At 42.3% G+C, this 23,168-nt stretch overlaps 1 protein-coding gene across 3 annotated transcripts in view; it reads right to left on the bottom strand.

The window, feature by feature from the left end:
• GRIK2 (glutamate ionotropic receptor kainate type subunit 2) overlaps positions 1 to 23,168 on the bottom strand; it is an 896,645-nt gene that overhangs the window by 219,908 nt on the left and 653,569 nt on the right. For all 3 annotated transcript variants that reach the window (XM_060237503.1, XM_060237506.1, XM_060237504.1), the window contains exon 14: positions 21,019 to 21,236. In XM_060237503.1, the coding sequence (XP_060093486.1) occupies positions 21,019 to 21,236 (218 nt within the window). The remainder of the gene's footprint in view (positions 1 to 21,018; positions 21,237 to 23,168) is intronic.

Here is a 23,168-nt window from a genome sequence, read left to right as displayed (position 1 = left end):
CAGATTAAAAAGTAGAAGAGAGGCTTTTATAATTCAAAGATACATTTATATTTGCATTACAAACTGATTTAAGCAAAAACCTCTTTAAGCTTCATGTGTGAAAAAGCTCCTTGAATAAATCAACAACAATCTTATGCAAAGGCGCCAAGTGTGGGTAAAAAGCATGCTGCAATGAATCTTCTTTCACGATGCTGAGGCATAATTTCAGGTAAAATGCAATTGATACAGGCTGTAAGCAGATTTATTACTCAGGGTGTCAAAGTTGTGGCAGTTTCTTAAAAATTGTTGTGGAAAACACTGATTGTTGTTGAGATTCTAAGCCCAACTACTATCCTGAAAATGAAAACATTTAATTTAAAAAAAAAAAAACAAGCCTGGTTTATTTGGTAAAAGAAACAAATTCTTTTTCTCCATTTTTTCATGGAAATGAAATGCTTGTTTCTCCCCTGCAGTTCCCTCCAAAGGCAGCCTAACAATGTCAGCAACTGTAAGATTCTGAAATGACAACCATTATCCATGATCTGGCATCTTAATGTGCCTACTCAACATCTCTCTATTAAATAACTGGTGCAGTGAGATGTTGAGTGGGGCCATGGCTCAGTGATAGAGGATCTGCTTGGCATGCAGAATGTTCCAGGTACAATCCCCAGCATCTTCAGTTCAAAGATCAGATAGTAGGTGATGTGAAAGTCCTCTGCCTAGAGACCTGCTGCCAGTCTGAGCAGACAAGACAGTACTGACCTTGATGGACCAATGGTCTGATTCAGTATAAGGCATCCTCAACTGTGTTCATCTGTAGTTCTTAAGTTGCACTTCTTAGACCAAAACTGTAAGGACCCTGTCCCCTCCTCCGGCCAAGTCCCCTTTGGTCAGTGGGATTCTTTCCTCTTATTGGTTGTTTTAATAGGCACCCCCTTTTAGGCTTAGTTGTTTTAATAGGGATCCTCTTTTAGACTCTAAATGCCAGGGGTCTGGAAGATCCAAATGGGCAGCCATGTTGGTCTGAAGCAATAGAACAAAGCTGGAATCCAGTAGCACCTTAAAGACCCACAAAGTTTTATTCAGACAGTAAGCTTTTGTGTACATGCACACTTCATTAGATGGCAAAATGGGTAGTATTACATTCTAACTTGGTACAACTTTGCACGCTTAACCACCAGGACTGGATTTACATGTTTTTTGAGGAGGGGGGCAAAATTAAAAAAATATGCCCCCTTATGGGCCCATTCTAACTTATGGGCTCATTGAATAGAATGGACTCCAAACCCAATTTAGTGCCCCCCTCTGCTCTCTCCTAGATCCGGCCCTGTTAACCACCCACCAGCTATATGTAGCACTGCTCATTGTACTCCATTTTATCATTTGATGAAGTGTGCATGCACACGAAAGCTTACATTCTGAATAAAACTTTGTTGGTCTTAAAGGTGCTACTGGACTCCAGCTTTGTTCTAGGGGATCTGGAAGTTAGGGAGTCTCATAAAGGAACCTGGGTATAGCCATAAAAGCCCAGGAAAGAAGTAGGGATGTGCTAGTAACATCCCCTAGCTTAGGGTTCTCAATAAGACTTCACTTAATTTTCAATAACAAAAGAAACACTGAAACACTGAAACATTCAAGGATACCCCAAAGGTGTCTGCCCAGCCAAAGGAAGTTGCTGTTTCATTACAAGGGCCGGGACTGTTTCAGTTCTGGCCCTGACCTGGTGGAATACTCTGCCTGAAGATACCAGGGCCCTGTGAGATCTTCTACAGTTTTGTAGGGCATGTAAGGCAGAGATGTTCTCCCAGGCTTTCACCTAAGGACAGTGACAGTTGCTGTGCTAGCACCTCTCTTCTCAGTACCCTTTTCAAGGGTCCCCTTAACCCGATGCAGCGTCTGATATCTGAAATTTGGACCTGCAGTGATTGAATAAGACACCATCAAGACTGAAATTGCTTTTATTTGAAATCTGGTTTTATTTATTGTTTTATCTATTGTTGTACACTGTCCAGAGCATGGCTTCGGCTGGGATGGGGTGATTTGTTAAGTCAAATACAAATAAATAAATAATAAACCAACTCCTGTTCATCTTTTTCCATTTTTTGCTCAGTCAGGAAGGGCACTCAAGTTATTAATTTATGCTCCACCCTGTTTCAAGAGATATTTTGACTCATCCAAACTTTTGTGTCAATGCAGATCTAGCTCATGTCAATTTAATTAAAGCATGTTAATCATGTTGCCTCATCCAAGCTCATTGTGCCAATGCAGATTTGGCTCACATTAGCCTAATCAAGGTATTTTCCCGACCATCTCCCACTAAAGTTTGACAGCAGTTCATTTAAATCCAGTCAGAGAAATTCAAGCTTCACATCTTGGATCAATCAGGTTTCTGGGAAATTTGGTTCCAGTATCCAGCTATGGGACTCTTCCCAATAAAAAGACCATCCTAGGTCAGTGAAAAATGTTCTCCACTATTACCTGAACACCCTGTAACTGCTCTGCAGGCTTCTTTCCAGACCTCAAGCCCAGGATTTCAGGTTGTATATCCCCTCCCTAAAACTTCCCAATTTCCTCTCTTTTCCCTTTTATCAAATGGTATGTGTATGTGTGCATGTGCAATACTTAGAGAACGTGCTTAGTGTAGGTTCTTTACATTTTACTTCTTTTACTTTCTTTACAATAAAGACATTTGTTTGAGTTTACAATCACTCTCTCACTCTCTTTCTTCATAATTTTACTGTGGGGTACCCCTACTGAAAGGAGCCCCATGGCGCAGAGTAAAGCTGCAGTAGTGCAGTTCAAGCTCTCTGCTTACAACCTGAGTTCAATCCTGATGGAAGCTGGGTTCAAGTAGTTGGCTCAAGATTGACTCAGCCTTCCATCCTTTCAAGGTCAGTAAAATGAGTTCCCAGCTTGCTGGGGGCAAAGTGTAGATAACTGGGGAAGGCAATGGCAAACCACCCTGTAAAAAGTCTGCCTTGAAAATGTCATGATGTGACATCACCCCAGAGTCAGAAATGACTGGTGCTTGCACAGGGGACATTTACCTTTTTACCCCTACTGAAATCTACCCTGGTATACACAGACCAAGGTCCTGCATTAATTATTCCTTTCTGAAACCATTTTATAGCTAATTTCTCCTTCTCTGGCTTGAGTTTAGGTAACAATACCAGTCTAAAACAACTAAGAGGAGGAGGAGCCTTTGCATGTTAGTGCTCTGGAGTGATAAAGCTATTGTGATTATAAATTCTACATTTCTGGTGCTTGCATAGCTTTATTTCTTTATTAAAATGCTTCTAAAAGCAGTGTGCTCACTTGTTGAGAACATCAATGATCACTGAGGGAGCAAATGTCTGCCCCACAGATGTCCAACTGGATCATCTCTTAGGCAATAAAATAAGTTGCACTATTTCAGTTTAAGTATACTGAAGCCCTAATCATCTATTGCAATTCCCAGAACAGAAGAATCTCTAACTTTTTAAACCACTGAAACCACTTTGGCAGAGCTGTGGTAATAAACCCCATCATATTCTAATTTTCTGACAGCTTGATAGAACCAATGTTCTTAGTAGTGATAAAATGAAATGAAGCACTTGCTTGCCCATAGGGAAGTCTTTCACTCCTACTCTTTGATGCCAACTAACCTTCACATCTGCTGTTTTCCCACAGGTCCCTGGAACTTGGCATGATAAGAGGCAGAGTGTCTGAAGAGGCATTTCCATTATATCATTCTAACTTCCTTTCCAAAACAAAAGGCCAGGGGGTGCTTAATAAAACAGTCTGCAGACTATACCTCTAAGAGAATGGTGGTGTGCAAATTTCTGAAATGATTATCTGATCATTCCTCAAGTGCAAAAAAAAAAACAAAAAAACCCAGCATGTGCAGAGAGAAGAGAGTTCAATTCCTTTGGCTAATATAAAATTAAGACTACATTTAATGCAGATTAGATTTATGTTAATCGAATAAAGAATCATTCCATCTCTCAAGTGGGGGAAAAACTCATAATGAAATGCACAGAGCTGTAGCACTTCCTTTTACCAATGAACCTAAAACCAGTCTCTGACAACATATGTAATTCAACAGCTCTGCTGTTAACTATTATATATTATTCCATGGAAAACCACCACTGAAACACTATACTAAAGGAGTATTTCTAAGCCCTATTTCTGTATATTAGAAACAATATATACAGCAATTAAAAGCTCCAAAGATTTTTTTTAAACATAGTGCAAGAAATATATTCAATGAGTTTCTAATTAAATATTTCAGGAGATGATGCTATCTGGAGAAAGATAATCAAAAAATGAAATATTTTAGTGCAGGTCTACACAGCTTGTGACCTTCACTCCCAAGGAAAACAGATCCCCACCAGTCTTGCATACCGTTTTACAAAGCAACGGATAAACCTCTATCTTTGCTGTCTGCCTAGATGACAGGAAAAGGGGGCTGGCAACTACCTAAGGCTAACAAACATAGTTTTGGATTGCACTGGTATTAGACTGGTAAATCTAAATATGTTGGTGACAGCTTGCATTCTTCATTAGTTTGACTGATATGCTAACCCATTTGAATGAAGCATTTAGCTTTAAAAATATGAATGTAAAATATTTCAGAGAAATCACTGGAAACAAGTAGTATGCTATGGTTAAGTGCTCATTTCTCTTTCTTTGCCAGCTTGTCATAATTTTAAGCTCTCTTTCTGTATGAATGGCATATATGAAAAAATATTTAAATACTTCCCTACCATCCCATAACAGATTTCTACAGTTTACCTAAAAAAGTGCGCTAAAGCAGGATATGAGAATGAGAGTTGCCAGGAGAAGGGCACGGGGAGGAAATAGTCTGGGGGAAAGAGGTGAAAGTGAGACACTCCTGCTAGTCCTTGCTGGTTTCCTGAACTGCAACAAGGCCCAGACCAGCCACCAAACCAGCATGGTGTAATTGGGCCTTGCCTGGTCACTGGCACTGTACAATTGTTTGTTTGTTTTCAGAATAGAGGCTGACAGGGATGCAGAAGGAAGAAAACTTAAAACAAGATGGCAGGTAAATTCAGATTGGCTGGTGGGCAGGAAACAGAAGAAAGCAGAAATATGGGATACCCTGTGGGGGTCTTCAGAGAAGGAGAAGAGAAAATAGTGGGAGAAGTCAAGTGAGATCTCTTCCAAGTCTTGTGAGACCACTGCTTGTTGTTTCACATAGCATGATATGATTTGGGTTTCAGGGGGAAAAGGGGGAGGCTATAAATAAATCACATAAATAAGTAAAAATAATGGCCATTTTTTCTGCTACTGATATTTTGTGTGGTTTCAGTTACATATTAATTAGAACATTCTTTATACGGAGGTGTATTAAATTGAGGAAGTAATGCATCTTTGTATCAAGTAAATATAGGAAAATTTCCTGGAATGTTCTGGAATCTGCTGGATTCTGATATTGGTTTCAATAACTTGATTGCCACAACTACTGAATATAAAGTTTGTTCATGCAAATCTGTGCATAAAAATTAGGTTTGCCACATGCTTCTAACAAAATAAGCAAACTGTATCAAATTAGTAGTACATGCATCACAAACCTGCACCTGTCACCCTAACTTAATTTAATCTTCTCTAAAAAAACAGAATCAGTAAGCTTTTTTTAAAAAAATGACAAGTTTTTCTTCACATGATATGGTTACATCTGCCCTTCTGGTGGAAAATAAATGAGACCTTTATTTTTAATAGGATGAAGAAAAGAAAATCATGGGCAGATCAAAATAGTATGTACACGTTTCTCTCTCCATCGACATGGGCTTAGCTGGACTGCCAAGGAAATTCCTTTCTGATAGAAAAAGTCAGGTAAGCTTTTCTGGATTGGTGGCTGGTTTAAAGACATAAAACAAAAGTTAGCGTAAGTGAATTTATTTTACAGCGGACTAAATAAGGTAACAGTAAGGATTTTTGTTAGAACCACACTCCTTAGGTGATACATAAATCAATGGGGGGAAGGAGTTGGTTTATTTTTTTTATTTTACTTTATTTATTTATTTATTTACATTAGACTTTTATCCCACCCTCTCCGCAAGCAGACTCAGGGCGGCTTACAACAGTCGTTTACACGATTTAAAACAATAAGTCAATAAAATCTATAAAACATTAATACAATTAAAATTTAAAAACTATTCCACGGTGCTGTACCATTACTATGTTGGCGGTTCTGCTTTTCAAACGGTTGGTCACCGGGAACTCTAGCTGATGTCAGGTGGCAGCTCTCTCTCAGTTTAAGCATCGAAGGCCTGCCAAAACAATTCGGTCTTACAGGCCCTGCGGAATGTAGGAAGGTCCCGCAGGGCCCTTATGGCCTCCGGGAGAGCATTCCATAACTCTGGTGCTGCCACCGAGAAAGCCCTGGCTCATGTCAAATGCAACCTGGCCTCCTTTGGTCCAGTGGTGGACAGCAGATTTTTTTGTCCCTGAACGCAGTGCTCTCTGGGGGATATATGGGGAAAGGTGGTCCCGCAGATAAACAGGTCCCTGACCATAAAGGGCTTTAAAGGTCAATACCAACACCTTGGAATGGATTCGGAACACAATAGGTAGCCAGTGCAGTTCTTTCAGCACTGGCTGAATGTGCTCCCATCGAGGGATCCTCATTAACAGCCGTGCTGCAGCGTTCTGCACTAACTGTAGTTTCCGAGTCAGGGTAGCCCCACGTAGAGAGCATTACAATGATCTATTCTTGAGGTGACCGTAGCATGGATCACCATTGCTAAGTCATTGTGCTCCAGAAAAGGAGCCAGCTGCCGCACCCGCCAAAGATGAAAAAAGGCGAATCTAAGAGTGGCTGCTACCTGGGCCTCCATTGTAAGGGAGGACTCAAGGAGCACGCCCAAGCTCTTGACCTTAAGGGCCGGTATCAATGGCACCCCATCTAGAGCCGGCAGCTGGACCCCTCCCCTTGGACCACCCCAGCTCAGATAGAGAACCTCCGTCTTCATCGGATTAAATTTCAGCCGACTCAGCCTGAGCCAGGATGCTACGGCTTGAAGAGCCAGGTCCAGATTTTCCGGGGTACAATCGGACTGGCCACCCATCAATAGATAGAGCTGGGTGTCGTCTGCGTATTGGTGACAACCCAGTCCATACCTCCTGACAATCTGGGCAAGGGGGCGCATATAGATGTTAAATAACATTGGGGACAGAACCGCATCCTGAGGCACACCACATGTGAGTGAGTGCCTCTGGGATGACTCCTCCCCTATCACCACCCTTTGTCCCCAATCTTGGAGAAAGGAGGTCAACCACTGTAAGGCAGACCCCTGAATCCCCATGTCGGCAAGGCGGCCAATCAGTAGCTGATGATCAACCATATCAAAAGCGGCTGACAGGTCCAATAATAGCAGCACTGCTGAGCCACCTCCGATCCAGATGTCGCAGGAGGTTATCCATGAGAGCGACCAGAACCATCTCCGTCCCGTGACCTAGTTGAAAGCCGGACTGGAATGGATCCAGTGCGGAAGTGTCCTCCAAGAATCCCTGTAGCTGAATTGCCACCGCCCGCTCTATAACCTTACCCCAAAAGGGAAGTTTTGATACCGGCCAATAGTTCGCCAATACAGCCAGATCTGAAGATGGTTTTTTCAAGAGGGGACGGACCACAGCCTCTTTAAAGGGTGTGGGAAATATCCCTTCTATCAGGGATCTATTGATGATACCTTGCATTGGTTCACATAGCATCGCCTGGCTAGCTTTTATAAGCCAGGACGGGCACAGATCCAACCTACAAGTCGTAGGGCGTACAGCTAAAAGGATCCTGTCGACTTCCTCCAGGCTGAGTGGACTGAAGGAATTCAGAACTGGACCAGAAGACATGCTCGGTGCCCCAAGTTCTTTCACTGTATCAAGTATAGCGGGAAGGTCGTGTCAGAGCGATGAGACTTTATCTGCGAAAAAAACTCGCAAAAGCCTCACAATTCTCTAATATTTTGTTTTATCATGTGGTAAACTAAACAATTGTGCTGGGCGCGAGGTCGCAGATGCAATCCGGGATGCAAAGTAATTCTTCTTTGTGGACTGGACTGCCATCTCATAGGTCCGCATAAATGACCTATAGGATGTTCTCATAGCTTCGTCACGAGTATGTCACCATTGTCTCTCTAGTCGTCTTAATCACTGTTTCATTGATCGCAGCTCCAGGGTATACCATGGAGCGGATCATGAACGAGGATGAAGAGGACGTTGGGGAGTGATCTCATCGATGGCCGTAGATAGCTAGCTATTCCAGTTCTCCACCAGTTCATCCAACGAGTCGCCAGAGAGCCAGGGATCCCACATAGCCATTTGAAGCAGCAAAGGATCCATCTGGCTATGTGGGCGAGCTAAAACTTGTTCCCCGCCTAGATGGGGTAGAGGTGGCGTATTCACACGAGCCCTCAGGGCATAGTGGTCAGACCATGGCACCACCTTTGCAGAAAGCTGATCCACTCCAACTCCCGCTGCAAAGATCAGGTCTAATGTATGCCCAGCCTAGGTCCGTCAACCGAGTGGAAGCTGCGTCCTCGGTATGGACATTGAAGTCATCCAAGACTATAAGCCGAGGGTGCTCCAATGCCCAGCCTGCTACAGCCTCCATCAGGTGGAGCACTGGCTGGTGCATTAGGCGGACGATACACCAGCCAGATTGCTAAACTCTCCCCTACATCCCACACCAGGCCAGCACATTCTATGCCTACGATCTTTGGCGGAGGGAGCAATCCTCCTATATGAAAATAGCCACCCCTCCCCCCGCCTGCTAGAACCTGATGAAGAATGGAGAACCCAGGAGGGGCTACTTGGGAGAGAGCCACTGTCTCCCCATCTCACACCCAGGTCTCCGTCATGCAAGCCAGGTCCATGTCCTGTCTGATAAAAAAATCCTGCAGGACTGAGGTTTTATTATTTATGGACCTGGCGTTGCACAATATCAGAGACGGAGGCGAGTGTTTCCACTTGGCCCTTCTACCTGCTATCTTTGGGATGGGACACAGGCTGGAAGGGGAACGAGCCCTGTTGTGTCTCAATCTCCTTCTGTTCCAATTTTGCCTGCTCCCACTGCTATACTTTCCCCGCCCAAGGAGCACTGGAATCCCTTGACTCGACATCATTTACCAAAGATCTATACAGAGTCTCAGGTCACCAATCTCAGATCACGCAGTCACGTATTCTGCTCTTCTCACCCACTCACTCAGTTTAATACACTATCTACTAATATTCTTAAAGACCTAACTAAAAACACATACTTTCTACTAACAATTTATCCAAGCCAACTAAAAAATAAAAACCCTCTCCCCCCCACCCTCTAATTAATTGGCAAAATTCATGTCCCCATTCAATTTAGTAGCTAAATAATCAATTAGGTTAAATAATCAATTTATTTAAAATGCCATTCCCAACCACAACTTCAGAGACATTATTAAGTCTGGAGTGGGAGGAGGACTGAAAACCAATTAAATTAGAGATATTAAGTATGGCAGAGAAAAACTAGCAAGGTTTATTGTTTTTGTGTCCCTTCCCCTTAAAAGGAGTAACGTTTACTGTTCTTATAGCCAAGACATAGCAAATATTTGGCAGTTAAAAGTCTGACAGTTAATTTTTTTGGGGGGGGGGGAGGGGAAGACATTCAAACATGCAAAACCTTTAATAGCATAAAAGAGTGAAACAAAACTTAGACAGGATCTAAAATGGCTGAAACTGAGTAAAAAATTACACCGACCAGAAAGGCAATCAAGACAACAACATGAAAGAACCAATCAAATATTAATTGCTGTTACACAAGTGGGGGGGGGGGGGCATTTTGTCAAGCGTATTGGACCAAATCTTAGAACCAAAAGCAAAATAAAAAAAGACTGTTAAAAAGAGAAAGAATAATCACCCTGACTGGAATACCCCCGGTAAGCCCAATCTGATCAGGTCTCAGAAGCCTAAGCAGGTCCCATCGTTGTGGGGCACAGGGGGCCGGCGCAGCGGCACGCTGAAGCAGCTTGTCGGTCACTTCCGGGTTCCTGTCCTGCATCTCGACCTGTGTTATTAGTGACAGGCTGCTTATTAGTGACTCTGTCTCTCTAGCTCTCTAACTCTCTCTTGCTTCTCTCCTTTCTCTCAGAACAAACTGGACAACTACTTCCCCTAGGTTACAGCTATCATCCATTTGTAGTACACTTCAGTCACCTATCCAGCACCCCAGGGTAGCCGTAAGTGCCTCTGCCCCCGTTGCCATAGCTGTCCCTGTGGGCAAAGCCAGAGGGACGGGAGGGGGGGGTGCACATGCCAAAGCACAGAGAAGCTGTGCACCTCCACTTACCATTGCTCTGCTTCTGGAAGTGGAAGCAGAGTGATGGCAGCCAAGTGGCACACAGCCTTTCTGTGCTTTGCCATGCTGGCCCTGCCCTCCAGCTTTGCCTGCGGGGTCGGTGGAAGGGGGTGGGCAGTGTGGCAGGTAGCATGGCCTCTTCCAGGCTCCCAGGGGCCTCTGCTCCTGCGTGATATCAGTTGCCCTGGAGGCAGGGGAGGGCTCAATCTGATGCCCTCCCCTAAGGCTGCCTAGTGGATGGGCTGCCTCTGCCCCCCCCCCCCCCAGTGACCATGTTGGCATAACTGATCATAACATTATCCTAGGTCAATCAAGTCCTTGTCAGGCCTTTGGATCAGCCAGAGAATATGCCTGTAGGCTGAGAGGACTGCATTTTGAACCACAGCAGATGTACATACAACCCCCACATTAAATCATAGAAATAAAACATTAAAAAATACATAGAGAAGAGTACAGTCCTCACAGAATCATAGAGTTGGAAGGGACCTCCAGTGTCATCTAGTCCAACCCCATGCACAATGCAGGAAATTCACAAATACCTTCCCCAAACATACATTCCCAGTGACCATGTTGGCATAACTGATCATAACATTATCCTAGGTCAATCAAGTCCTTGTCAGGCCTTTGGATCAGCCAGAGAATATGTCTGTAGGCCCCTGTCTTTCATGCTGGACCATGCTTTAGGCAATATAATGTCCCTGGTCTACACTGGCCTCTATATTTATCATTCAGGACTCAGAACTTATTGAGAATCAGTAGATCCTTGGTCTGGCATCCTGGGTCTCACTGAAAGCTGATCTAACACAACCAGAATCTGAATGTCTGTCCTAAACTGTGATTGGAGAAGAATTTGGTAGTATTCCTATCTGAAAAACTTGACTGCTATTTTGTAAAGTTTACAATAAAAGACAGAATGTTATGACACACATCAATTACACTTCTGAATATTGCCTGGATATCAACTTCACTAGCCCTTTTCAGATGACACCTTCATGTTTACTGAATGCGTGCATGACAGAAATAGAATCCCTGACACTGACCTACTCTCAGTCTCCACATATACCATTTAAGTTAAGCATGCACTTGTACACACACAGACTGCATTCTAAATATGTGGAGAACTTGAGTGGAAACAGTACAGTTGCAGTTCCCTCATATTGAGGTATGCCTCCTGTAACTTACTGTAACAATATGTGTTGAATACCAATGGAGGAACACCCGAGATTTGATTTAGAATTTGCAGATAGTTTCAAGTCTCATTAGACAATGCTTGGAGTGGTGGGGGAAGCTTTATTCCAAGAGTTTGATTTGCTCATAGATGCTGGTGTTTTCTCAAGCCTCTCACCCCTTCACTCTTAGTGCCACCCACAGCCTATTTGCAGTTGTTTTTGTTCTGATCTAGGCAGGGCCAGTGCTGGGATTTCTGTTGTCCCAGGCCACCCCACCACCTGCATCTGCACCACTGCTCCCCATCCACGGTGAGGCAGGCAAGGTGGTGCAGCAAGGTAGGACAGGTTCCATCTGCCTTTCTATGTTTATTGAATATCATACTTAGGCTGCAATCCTAAAAATACCTTCCTAGGAGTAAGAACCACAGAATAAAACTGGACTTACTTCTGAGTAGATTGTTTAGGATTGCTTCTTAGAGTGGGGATATAAATTATTTATTCCAGGAGGAATCTGTTCACCAGATTCTGGGATCAGACTTCAACAAATATTAGTTCCCACATGGCCCACATGTGACTTTCTATAGAAGGTAGTAGAAACTACTTCCAACCCACTAACAGGCAACACACTAAAATGTAATAGGGCAGGGGTGGCTAGCAGTAGCTCTCCAGATGTTTTTTGCCTACAACTCCCATCAGCCCCAGCCATTGGCCATGCTGGCTGGGGCTGATGGGAGTTGTAGCCAAAAAACATCTGGAGAGCTACCGTTGGCCACCCCTGTAAGAGGGAATTGCAGGCAAAGTTACATATTCTTACAGTGGGGATATAAATTATTTATTCCAGGAGGAATCTGTTCACCAGATGCTGGGATCAGACTTCAACAAATATTAGTTCCCACATGTGACTTTCTACAGAAGTTAGTAGAAACTTCTTCCAACCCACATTTCAGAGAGCTCTGAGAGAGAGCAGAGAAGCTCTGAGAGAAAGCAGAGAATAAGTGATACAAGGGTGAGGTTTGGCTTTCTAAGCAGCTGGGGAAGTTGCTGAGAATCTCTGAATTTGTGTGTCTGCTGAAAATTCTGAGTTTGTGGTTGCTGGGGAACTGCTGTCTGTTTAGTTTGAGTGGGCTGAAGGTGAAGGTGATTGAAGGTGATTGTTGCTGATTGATTAAAAGTGGCTGTGTTCCCCACCCTCTTTGCATTATTAAGCTGCACCTTGCCAGAGGCGCGAGCCGAAGGGCGAGAGCTTAAGGGCTCTTGGCCTGTGGCTCTTAGCCTGGGGGCTCTGTAAGGACCAGGAACCCAGATCCCTAATTTCCTTGTGTTCCCAATAAGGTAAATTGACCCTCCAGAAGGGGAGCCACATAAACAAACAGGATTCAAAAGGGGACTGTATATTTTAAAAAAGCTATCATGAAGGTAGAATGCCAGCAAGGGGGTGGGGGCTTTCCTGTGCTTTGCACTGAGTGTCACATGTATGACTTGTATGACTATTTGCCCACAGGACAGAAGTCTTGGGTGTGTTCTTGATGCAAGGAGCTCCTGGTCTTCAGGGAACAAGTTCGTACCCTTGAGGCCAAGGTGACTGACCTGGAGAAGCAGAGACAGTTAGGCCCTTGGAGAAGACTCTCGGGGACGTATTAGATGAGCCCCACTCTGAACGTGGCAGCCCCGTTGCTGCCAGGGAGCATGAGGGTCAAGAGGGAACAGGGCACCATGCTGAGGATAAGGGGAATGTGCCCTCAGAAGGAACCTTTTCTTCAGTTGGTGAGCTGGTATCCTTTCACGCCAAGGAACCATCCCTGGGCAGGGAGAGAGGGGGGGTCTTAGTAGTTGGTGATCCTTAGGCAAGTAGACAGCTGGGTGACCGTATGGTGTCTTGCCTGCAAAGATAGCAGACATTACGCGTGTAGTAGATAGGCTGATAGACAGTGCTGGGGAGGAGTCAGTGGTTGTGGTGCATGTTGGCACCAACGATGTGGAGAAATGCAGTCGTGAGGTCCTGGAGGAAAAATTTAGGCTGCTAGGCAGGAGACTTAAGGCCAGGATCTCCAAGGTAGCCTTCTCAGAAGTGCTACCTGTTCCACGTGCAGGGCTGGAGAGACAGGCACAAATTAGAAGTCTCAATGTGTGGATGAGACGATGGTATAGGGAGGAAGAGTTTAAGTTTGTTAGCAGCCTGTCGGTCACTTCCGGGTTCCTGTCCTGCATCTCGACCTGTGTTATTAGTGACAGGCTGCTTCAGCGTGCCGCTGCGCCGGCCCCCTGGGTCCCACAACGATGGGACCGATGCCACAGGGACGGGCTCGAAACACTCTATAATCCCTCAAAAGAACAGCAGTCTAGCACGCTTCCCCTGAGCCCTGCCGCCATAAGCCTCAAGGGGGCTCATTTCGCGGCATCTCCCGGCGGGAGGGTGGCACCCGCACGGGACACATATCAAATGAAAGAGGGGGCGCAGGGCTATCAGAAACAGCCGGCGGAGGGAGTCGTGAGACCACCCCACTGGGGGATCCACACCCCGAAAGTGATGAAGGTGGCGCAGATAGAGCCAACAGAGCCAACAGGACAAAATAAATAGGCTGCATTATGCAGCACAGTCTCACTGGAATCTGACTGGCTTCTCAGCGTGGAACCCATTCTCTCTAGTCTTCTCACTTTGAAAAAAGTAAAAAAAGAGTTTTATTTAACTTTATTTCCCCCTTTCCCTCTCTATAAATAATCTTGGTGTTCCCGGCGGTGATATTTGGGGGATTTTTGGGGATGTCACAGGAAGTGCTGTGAAGTCACTTCCTGTTTCCGGCAGTGACATTTGGGGGAAATGATGTCACAGGAAGTGATGTCTCTTCCTGCTTCCGACAGGTGGCGTGGGGGAAATGATGTCACAGGAAGTGATGTCACTTCCTGTTTCCGGCAGGTGGTGCGGGGGAAATGATGTCACAGGAAGTGATGTCACTTCCTGTTTCCGGCAGGTGGTGCGGGGAAATGATGTCACAGGAAGTGATGTCACTTCCTGTTTCCGGTGGTGGCATGACATCACCGGAAGTGCCATCACCAAAAGTGCCGTCACTTCCTGTTTCCGGCGGCGCGCGCACACACACACATTCCTTTCCCCCTCAAGGTGTCCCTGGCTGGCCTGCAGAAATTATGGCCACCCTAGGGAGGGGTCCTGTTTCATTTCCTGTTATGCACTCATCTTTAAACCATCTTCCTTATTGTTCACTTCCCTGCCTTCTGAGAAGATCTAGTCTTCAGTATGACCCACAAAACAACTAATGTCCCAAAGGGTAAGCTCAAGTTGCTGAGCTTAGCCAAACTGATGGCTTTCTCTTTCCCTTCCTTTTCACACAGCTGTTAGGGAATTATGGGTGATTCCGCACTCATGTTGGTCTGGGGCAGGCTTCCGTTTGGGGGCAAAGCAAGCTGGCGATTTCGCCCCCATTGCTCTGCACCGGCATTTTGCACAGGGCAAACCCCCGCACAACAGTTTTACACTGTGGCGGAGCAAATCACGGGTTTGCCCCGTGCAAAATGCCGGCGTGGAGCAACTGGTGCGAAATTGCCAGCTTGCTCCGCCCCAAAACAGAAGCCTGCCCCAGACCAACATGAGTGCGGAATCACCCTATGTCTTAATACCTTTATTATTATGGTCACTCTTTCTGTTTTACCCAGTCACAACTCTTACCACAAGTTCTCATAACATAATGTTCCCAGCAGCTAAATTCATGAGACCAAAACTCAGTGTACCTTAAACATCTGATAATATTTTATTTCTTTATGTACCAAAATGCAGTAACAGGAAAGAAAAATAATTCTCTGACATAATGATAATGATATTGGATTTATATCCCGCCCTTCACTCCGAAGAGTCTCAGAGCGGCTCACAATCTCCTTTACCTTTCTCCCCCACAACAGACACCCTGTGAGGTGGGTGGGGCTGGAGAGGGCTCTCACAGCAGCTGCCCTTTCAAGGACAACCTTTGCCAGAGCTATGGCTGACCCAAGGCCATCTCAGCAGGTGCAAGTGGAAGAGTGGGGAATCAAACCTGGTTCTCCCAGATAAGAGTCCGCACACTTAACCACTACACCAAACTGGCTCTCCTACACCAAACTCTCACATGGCAGTGAGAGATAGGGAAAAACCTAGCCCTTTTATAGCATCTAATGTGTGAACCCTTGTTCCATCAAAGAGCATTTTAATATAAACATCTTGCCCATAAATCTTTATCTTGACATATCCCTCAGCATCTACATGACAGAGGCACCTAAGTGTTTTCAGTACCCCTTTGATGCCATCTGGACTTCAGATAGTGTCCAGTGAGAGAATCTTGATAAAATCAGTTTCCCATCTCTTCGTAAATCTAAACAATTTTGTGCCAATAATACTCTTCTTGTCCTCCCTCCCAACTGAATAGTCTTATCAGACCTTTCCTAGCCTGAGACACCCTCTTTTCAGGCAGCTGTCTTGCAAAGCATCCTGGGGCCTGTAGTCATTAAATGATTTGAGTGCTTTAAATAGTAAGTGAATGTTTCAATAAATGTATGTTTCATAAAGGAGCCAATCTTTAGGAAATTGTCTTTATGAAATTTTCTTTTTGAAACATTTAAAACATTTCATACCAATGCTCAGCCAATCAGCATCAAACAGATTAATGCTACAAACAGTACAATTAAGATTCTGATTGCCCCCCCCCCCTTACTCATATTCAGAACCTTGTAATTAGGAATGAAAGCTGAATGTTCTATCCAATGGTAAAGATAGGAAAGAAGATCAGGGAGAACTTAAGTTAAGGGGGAGAAGCTTCACAGCAATGCTAAATTTGTAAATAATCACGAGTACAGGTGGATTATCATTCATTTATTTAATTATTCCCCCCTTTCATGATGTATTGTAATACAATTTTTAAAGCAGATCTATTGTGTGATGGGAGAATGAAAAACAAATCTAAAAAGACAATGATCCTCTGAATGTCACTCCCACCCCATGGTGGGAGGGAGTGGAATTCCTGCTTATGTCTCTGGTGGTAGCAACTGTCAAGGTCTACATTTTGGCAAAACCTGAGCTGGAGGTCAAGAAGCCTACTCATTCTCCTCCTGATCCTTGCCTGCATAGACACGCTCAGACAACAACAAAATACATGGAGATTTTAAATTGTAAATATTCTGGGTTGAAATATTGTCCGGAAGACAAAAGCCATGCATCTGTTCTCCAATGGGTTCAAACTAGGAATGGGCACAAACCAAAAAATGAACCACAGTTTGAGCATGAACTGGGCAGGTTTGTGGTTCATCTCAAACTGATTCATTTGGTTACGTCATTCCCAAACCAAAAGGCGAACCACATTCTTTCCATGGAAGTTCAGGTGGTTCATTTTTTCTGTTCATTCTCCAGACAGCTTGGCACCAATTCAATCAATTCCTAGGCAATGCTGGGGTTGGACTTGTGGAAAGCCTTAGAAACTCCCAAAGCAGTTGTCCATAGTTTGATTGGAAGCTCTGGGAACCAACCATAGAGTTCCCATTTTGCTCTATGGGAGTAGGCTATATACCCACATATACCACACTCTGACTCAGCTGCTTTCACTTTGTAGCACAAACAGAGAAGAGTTAGTTGTCATGAGAGCAGAAGAATAATTGCTTGCTGCATGGCTGATTTAGGGAAGGCTTTGCAGGACTCCTTTTTTTTTCCTCACACAGTGGGACAATTTTTTAAACACCTCTCCTGGGGAAGATGTTCCTTTCTGTGGTTTCAGGAACCAAATTTGAAGCTGGAGCTGAGTTTTGCTGGGAGCACCTGCTTTGGAGAGCTATAACTTGGATATCCCAAATCCAATCTCTACCACTACATAATGGTTTGCCCTTTATATTCAGACCTAAGAAGCAGATTCATGGAATTTTATGCCAAATACATAACTTTCCTGACAATGAAAAGCTGGTTTTCCTACTGTCAGATATGAATCCTTTGGTCTCAAATAGGGTAGCACTCTTCGCACTTGCAGCTAGAAAAGACAGATCCAAGGTGGCTCCCAGTAATACATCACATTGAGCTCTATAGTTCAGCATAGTTAATATTATTTAACTATTTTAAACGTTGTATGCTTGAAATTTTAGAAGCGCCACACAGTTTTAAACTGAAGACTTGGTTTTTAAGCTTGGTATTTTGAATGTAAATTCTATATTGTGTTTTTTATAATGTGCTTTTATAGTGTAATGACCAATGGCCATGTACAATAAACTATTCACTTCACAATTTTCACCAGACTTGGAGAAGTGGTGGGCAGGAAAGCCTGCTGAAGTCTTCCTATGAGTTTGGCATCTCTAACTTACACTGGGGACTACTCTACCACCTCCAACCAAATCAACCAAATAAACAATGAATCGGTTCTGGAAAGTGGTGGTTCATGTAAGTTTGTGGCTCGTGCAATCGAACAAACTTCAAACCAACATGAACCACCATTTCTTCAGTTTGTTCCCATCCCTATTTCAAATTGTCAAACAGTGTGTAAATTCAAGTAGTCTCTATTTCTGATTTATCCCCTTCTTGAACAAATGCTAAATATTCCAAAATCTTGGCTAACATTTCAAAGATGACTTTGATTAGCTTTTGCAAAGAAAATTTACTGTGGGAATTACTGTCAAACACAGGAACAACTATCATGCCTCACAGTTGTTGGCACTAATACCTATTACTAGGAGTTCATAGTTTCATTTAATATTAAGAAACCATCTGGAGTCTTTATATCTTGTTGTAATACAATGCTAGTGTTTTTGCTCAATTCTGGCAGTTAGTAACTTTATCGTGCTATAATGAGACACAGAAGCAAGATCAAATTCAAAACTGTCATACTTGTACAATATCACTAAAATCAATAGGACTGAACAACTGGCAAATACTTATTTCATTTCCAGTGCTAAATAAAGCTCTTGACAGTGGCTGCCATGCACTGCAATCAATGCTTGTAGCTTAGCTTTGAAATGTATACCAAACAGAGATCTATCAAAACACAGGTCTACATAAAATTTAGAAAGGAAATACAGGTGGCAAAGATTTGATGTCCAGGAGGGCTGCATATGTATCCTTTCAGTTGTGTATTTATCCTATGATACTGTAATGAATTGAGATGAGGGGGGGGGGGGGTAAAAATAAGCAAACCTCCACACCCTCGTTCTATAAGAAGTATTTCTGAGGAAACTAATAATGGAAATTACTGCACATTATTCATTAATATGTATAATGGATAATTACTGAGTTGTACATAGTGCTCCACAGCTCTTTCCTCTTTAAAATGTGGCCAGCAGGCAGTAATTCAAAGAATACAGTTCCTTATAGTTTTTTAGAAGACTATCACCCACATGATTCTTTACTGTACAGGCCAAATTATTTCTCCTGTTACAATTATAGGACTTTGTTAATCAAGAGCATACAAGAGTGGAAACATGTCATATCACAGCACTAAAAGGATACACTTGTACAGATGCCTGTTTTTCCAAGTCAACTGGCAGGGGAGGGAGTTAATCATTCCAAAGACTTCAGTCAGCACCTGTTATGCTGAAGGCCATTTCCATTCAGAGCAGACTGTGTACAGTGACATGCTGGAAGTCACCAAGAGAGGGCATAGTGATAGGAAAAGCAAAGAAAACGACCTATATAAAAATGTCCTCTAGAAGTAAGGATGGAATATAAAGAAACAAACAGATGGAAGAAAGATAGAGAAACTGTAAGAAGAAAAAATGTCTTAAAAAAAAAAGAAATTTGAGAAGTAGAGTGCTACTAACAATTGGGCTAGAAGATACAGCTCAGGGGAAAAAAGTGCCTCAAAACGCTTTTCAGTCCAATCTGACAATCAGAAAGAATACAAGATCAAAGTCTTCTACCAGACCAAAAAATGAAATTAAAGCCCTGTAGTGTTCTTTGGTAACTCAATAAATGCACTGTGTCATCTCTTTATGTCCTGAGACTTTAATCATATTGGCTCTTTCTAAAGAAAAATTACACCCTTTAAACTTTCTCCAAATTTTGTTTTATGTGACATCTTCAAAATATCCCTGCCATTAAGGCAACTCTAACTGATTAGCTACTTCTAACAATTTCTTTAACTTTTTCTTCTCATAAAAACTTTCAAAAGGCAATGTAACAGCATGTACCACAAGGTATAGTTTCTCCAGTATTTGCAGCCACTAAATATTAACCTGGCTAAATTTCCTAGAGGAAACCAGATTTTTACCATGAACACATATTAATGCTTACTTTGAACAAAAAGCATTTCAGCTAAAATATCAAGATACAAATGGCGATCCACAAAATATCAAACAAATTTATGACGCCAACACTTTTTTTTAACAGAGAGACTGGTACATTCTTAACTCCTCCTTGCCAAACTGCCAGAATAATAGTGAGTTACATATACACACAAAAGTAATTAGTATCATTCTTCTTCTCTTTAGAACCATACAGAATAGATTTGACTTATCTAGAAAATCAGTAGCATCTCACCCCATCTAAAACAAAACAAAAACCTGTTTTAAAATTAAAGTGCTCTCCATGGACAAATTCTAAAAAGGTATCAGCTCATCTGTGCATCAAGAGTAATAGTTGGCAGGGAGACAGTTATAAGCAAGGAACTTCACAGTCCCAAGATGACTCTGACAAGCTGGAGAAAGAGTAACAAAGAGCTAACATCCCCATTGACATTTACTAGCATGAAGAAAAATTAAAAGAGTAGCAATTCTCAATGGAAGAAAATGTAGGTAACATTTGGAGCATTCCTCGCATTTACCTTCTGGAATTATGCCCACAAATTTTACACTCAAGGCCACTTCATTTGTTTTACAACAATGATGAATATGGAAGAGAAAATAACTTATTTCCTTCTCCATGCTTCTAGGATCTGTGCATAATTAGACATCCTGGAATGGGGTTTGTGGGAGGTAGGAACCATTTATTCTTTATAGTCTTAAACTCCTTTAAGGAGGCCTGACCAATATGTGCTGAATTCAAAAAGTAACTTGGTCTTAATTTGCACATAAAATAGCATTGTGAGATATCAGTTCTTTGTATAGCCACTGTAACAAATAACATGTTTCAATACTATTGAATTGTGTTACAACAACTTCAAACATCAAGTGCCAAAAATGGGTGCCAGACTAGCTCTTAGAATGAAGGTTTCTTAATTTTCTAATAGATACAATTGTAAAGGTTGATTCTACTGAAATATAAACACTATTTCCCTTGAATTGCCATCAGGAATTAATAAAATACTTAATTTAAGTTAATTAAGGAAGGGACAGAGAAAGCATTCTCTTTTTTCCCATGACATGGAAGATAACAAAGATGAATATACTGATCCTGAGCATGCTATTCATAACTAAGTTATGTGTTAAGTGAGACTTACTCCCAAAAGACTACAGTATACTTCAATATAACTGTTTTTGACTTTTCAAAATTTTAACGCATAAACTAGACACATTGCCTTTGAAAACCTGCCAGCGCATGAAACTAATGTTCACTCCCACTAATCTACTGCCTTCAGCAAAATGATAAGGGCTTACCTTGAAAAAAGTCATCGTTGCACCATCTTCAACTGCTCCATATTCTATCTTTGTTTGCTTCGCCAAATCATCCGCCGAATCAATGGGGGATTCCATGCGCTCCACTGTCAGAAAGGCGGCTAGATTAGCAGTGTACGAGGAAATGATGATAAGTGTGAAAAACCACCAAATGCCTCCCACTATCCTGGTGGAGAGGGCTTTGGGCATGAGCTCGGAACCTAACGAAAATCAGGGGGAAAAGATGAATCTGGTGCATAAAACAGTATGATCTTATTGTAAGAATCCAGTGCTTTTTTTTTGACACAGTGGTGAGAATAGCATCATTAAGCATTTTTTTTTAAAGTTACATGCTTATGTATTACATACACACAATTCACATGGAATGCTTAAAAATGTACTTAAAAGGGGGGGGGGAGATTTCAGGAACTCTTGAGTTCATGAGATGCAAAATATAGCAATGGAGACCCAAATCAATGTCGGGTTACAAGCTGGTTAATGTATGCTATTTTTAACTAAAAGGGACCATGAAAAACAAAACTACAAAGAGCAGATGCTGAGCTGTTAAAAAGAAGCATTGCTCAAAAACAACAACAACAAAATAAGCAGCAACTCTGAGCCTCTTAGTAATTGCAGAAGCTCTTATATAATCTTCAAAGCATTTATGATAAAGCAGCTCACAAAATGGTTTGACTCCCATAACAAATAAGCTGTTGCCACAAACAAACAAATAAACTCCAAGCTATGCTTACAAAGGAACTGGGAAACTGTATCAGAAAAATCGGATACAGGGAGAGGTACCACAAACCTGAGACTCTTAAGCAACTTTTAAAAATCACCACAATGAAGCCATATGGAGAAAGCCAATGGAAAAAGAAGACATATCCCATTTCTATGCTTAGCCCTGTAAATAGGGGTGACCAAGCTATACATTTCATTTATTAGAACAGCAATGAAACAAAATACAAATTATTCTTTTGTCTAAACTAGACTGAGACAGACTAGAAATGAATTGCTGGAGTTGCCTGCTCATGGCATCAAAAATGGAGGGGGGTCCAGATACTGGTCAGTAAAACATCACAATGTAAATTTAGCAACTAAACATACCACTGGTAGCACATAATCCCATTTTGTGCTTCAATATTAAGAACATTTTTTTCTTAATTTGCAAAAATACAAATGTACGTTGACATGCATGAAATTCTTGAAAATGTAAAATTGATTCATTCAATTAACTAATAGCAGCGAGGCAAAAAAAAAAAATTACAATTTTTCCACAATGCATGGAAGAATGTTGCAAGGCATATATGCAACAAGATTTTCTTTCTTTCTTTTTTAAGAAAAAAGAAAAATATATATCTTCAGGGTCATAATTATAAAGTACTATTTTTAGCCAAGTAGCAAGGGGGATTCCCCTTTAAATTTTTTTTGTTTAACTTGGGTAAAATGGAATGAAGGCAAGATGGACTATTTTATTCCTGATTAATTCCACAGTTTATAATATTGCTTCAGTCAAGGAACTGGTCCAGCAAGGTAACACATCTTCCAACAAATGGAGCTTATGTCAACTTAACATCAATTACAGAACAGGAAAAGGAAAGAAAAGAAAAGAAAAAAGAAGTGGTATCATAACTGGACTATTCAATCCAAAACAGCCCATCTTACACTGCAGTTCATCTTACCCTTGCTGTTTCAAACAAAAAAAGCTGATAGACTTGGACATGACAGCCAACTCCAGCGCCAGACTTTGCCTAGAATTCTGCAAGGAAAAAAGTAAAAAAGTACCTTTCTGATGTAGTCGCTCCTAGGCCCTGTCAGTCAGACACTTAGATACTATATTACCACTAATACTGCCAAATAAACCCAATGGCTTTTACCGGTTTCTTAAAAATTGACACTTAAGAAAGTCAAAGAAGACTTGGAAGCAAAGAACAGTAGAAATGTTTGCCATAGTTGCCCCAATTACCACAAGTTCATATCTTACCCAAGGATTTTAAAAGCGTGCCACCAAAGCCTGTGAAACAGAGCCTGGTTAGGGGCTGACTGTCATGTACCCAAGGTAACGTCATGTCCAGCACTATATCCCACAATTTCCTGGGAGCGAAGGGACGTGGGCAAGGAATGTATGAGTTTCCTCTATCATGTAGCCTCCA

The sequence above is a fragment of the Heteronotia binoei genome, chromosome 1 (assembly GCF_032191835.1).
Source record: "Heteronotia binoei isolate CCM8104 ecotype False Entrance Well chromosome 1, APGP_CSIRO_Hbin_v1, whole genome shotgun sequence".
Lineage (NCBI taxonomy): Eukaryota > Metazoa > Chordata > Lepidosauria > Squamata > Gekkonidae > Heteronotia > Heteronotia binoei.
The sequence above is the reverse complement of the archived record's forward strand: the minus strand, read 5'-3'. Positions and strand labels throughout refer to the sequence as shown.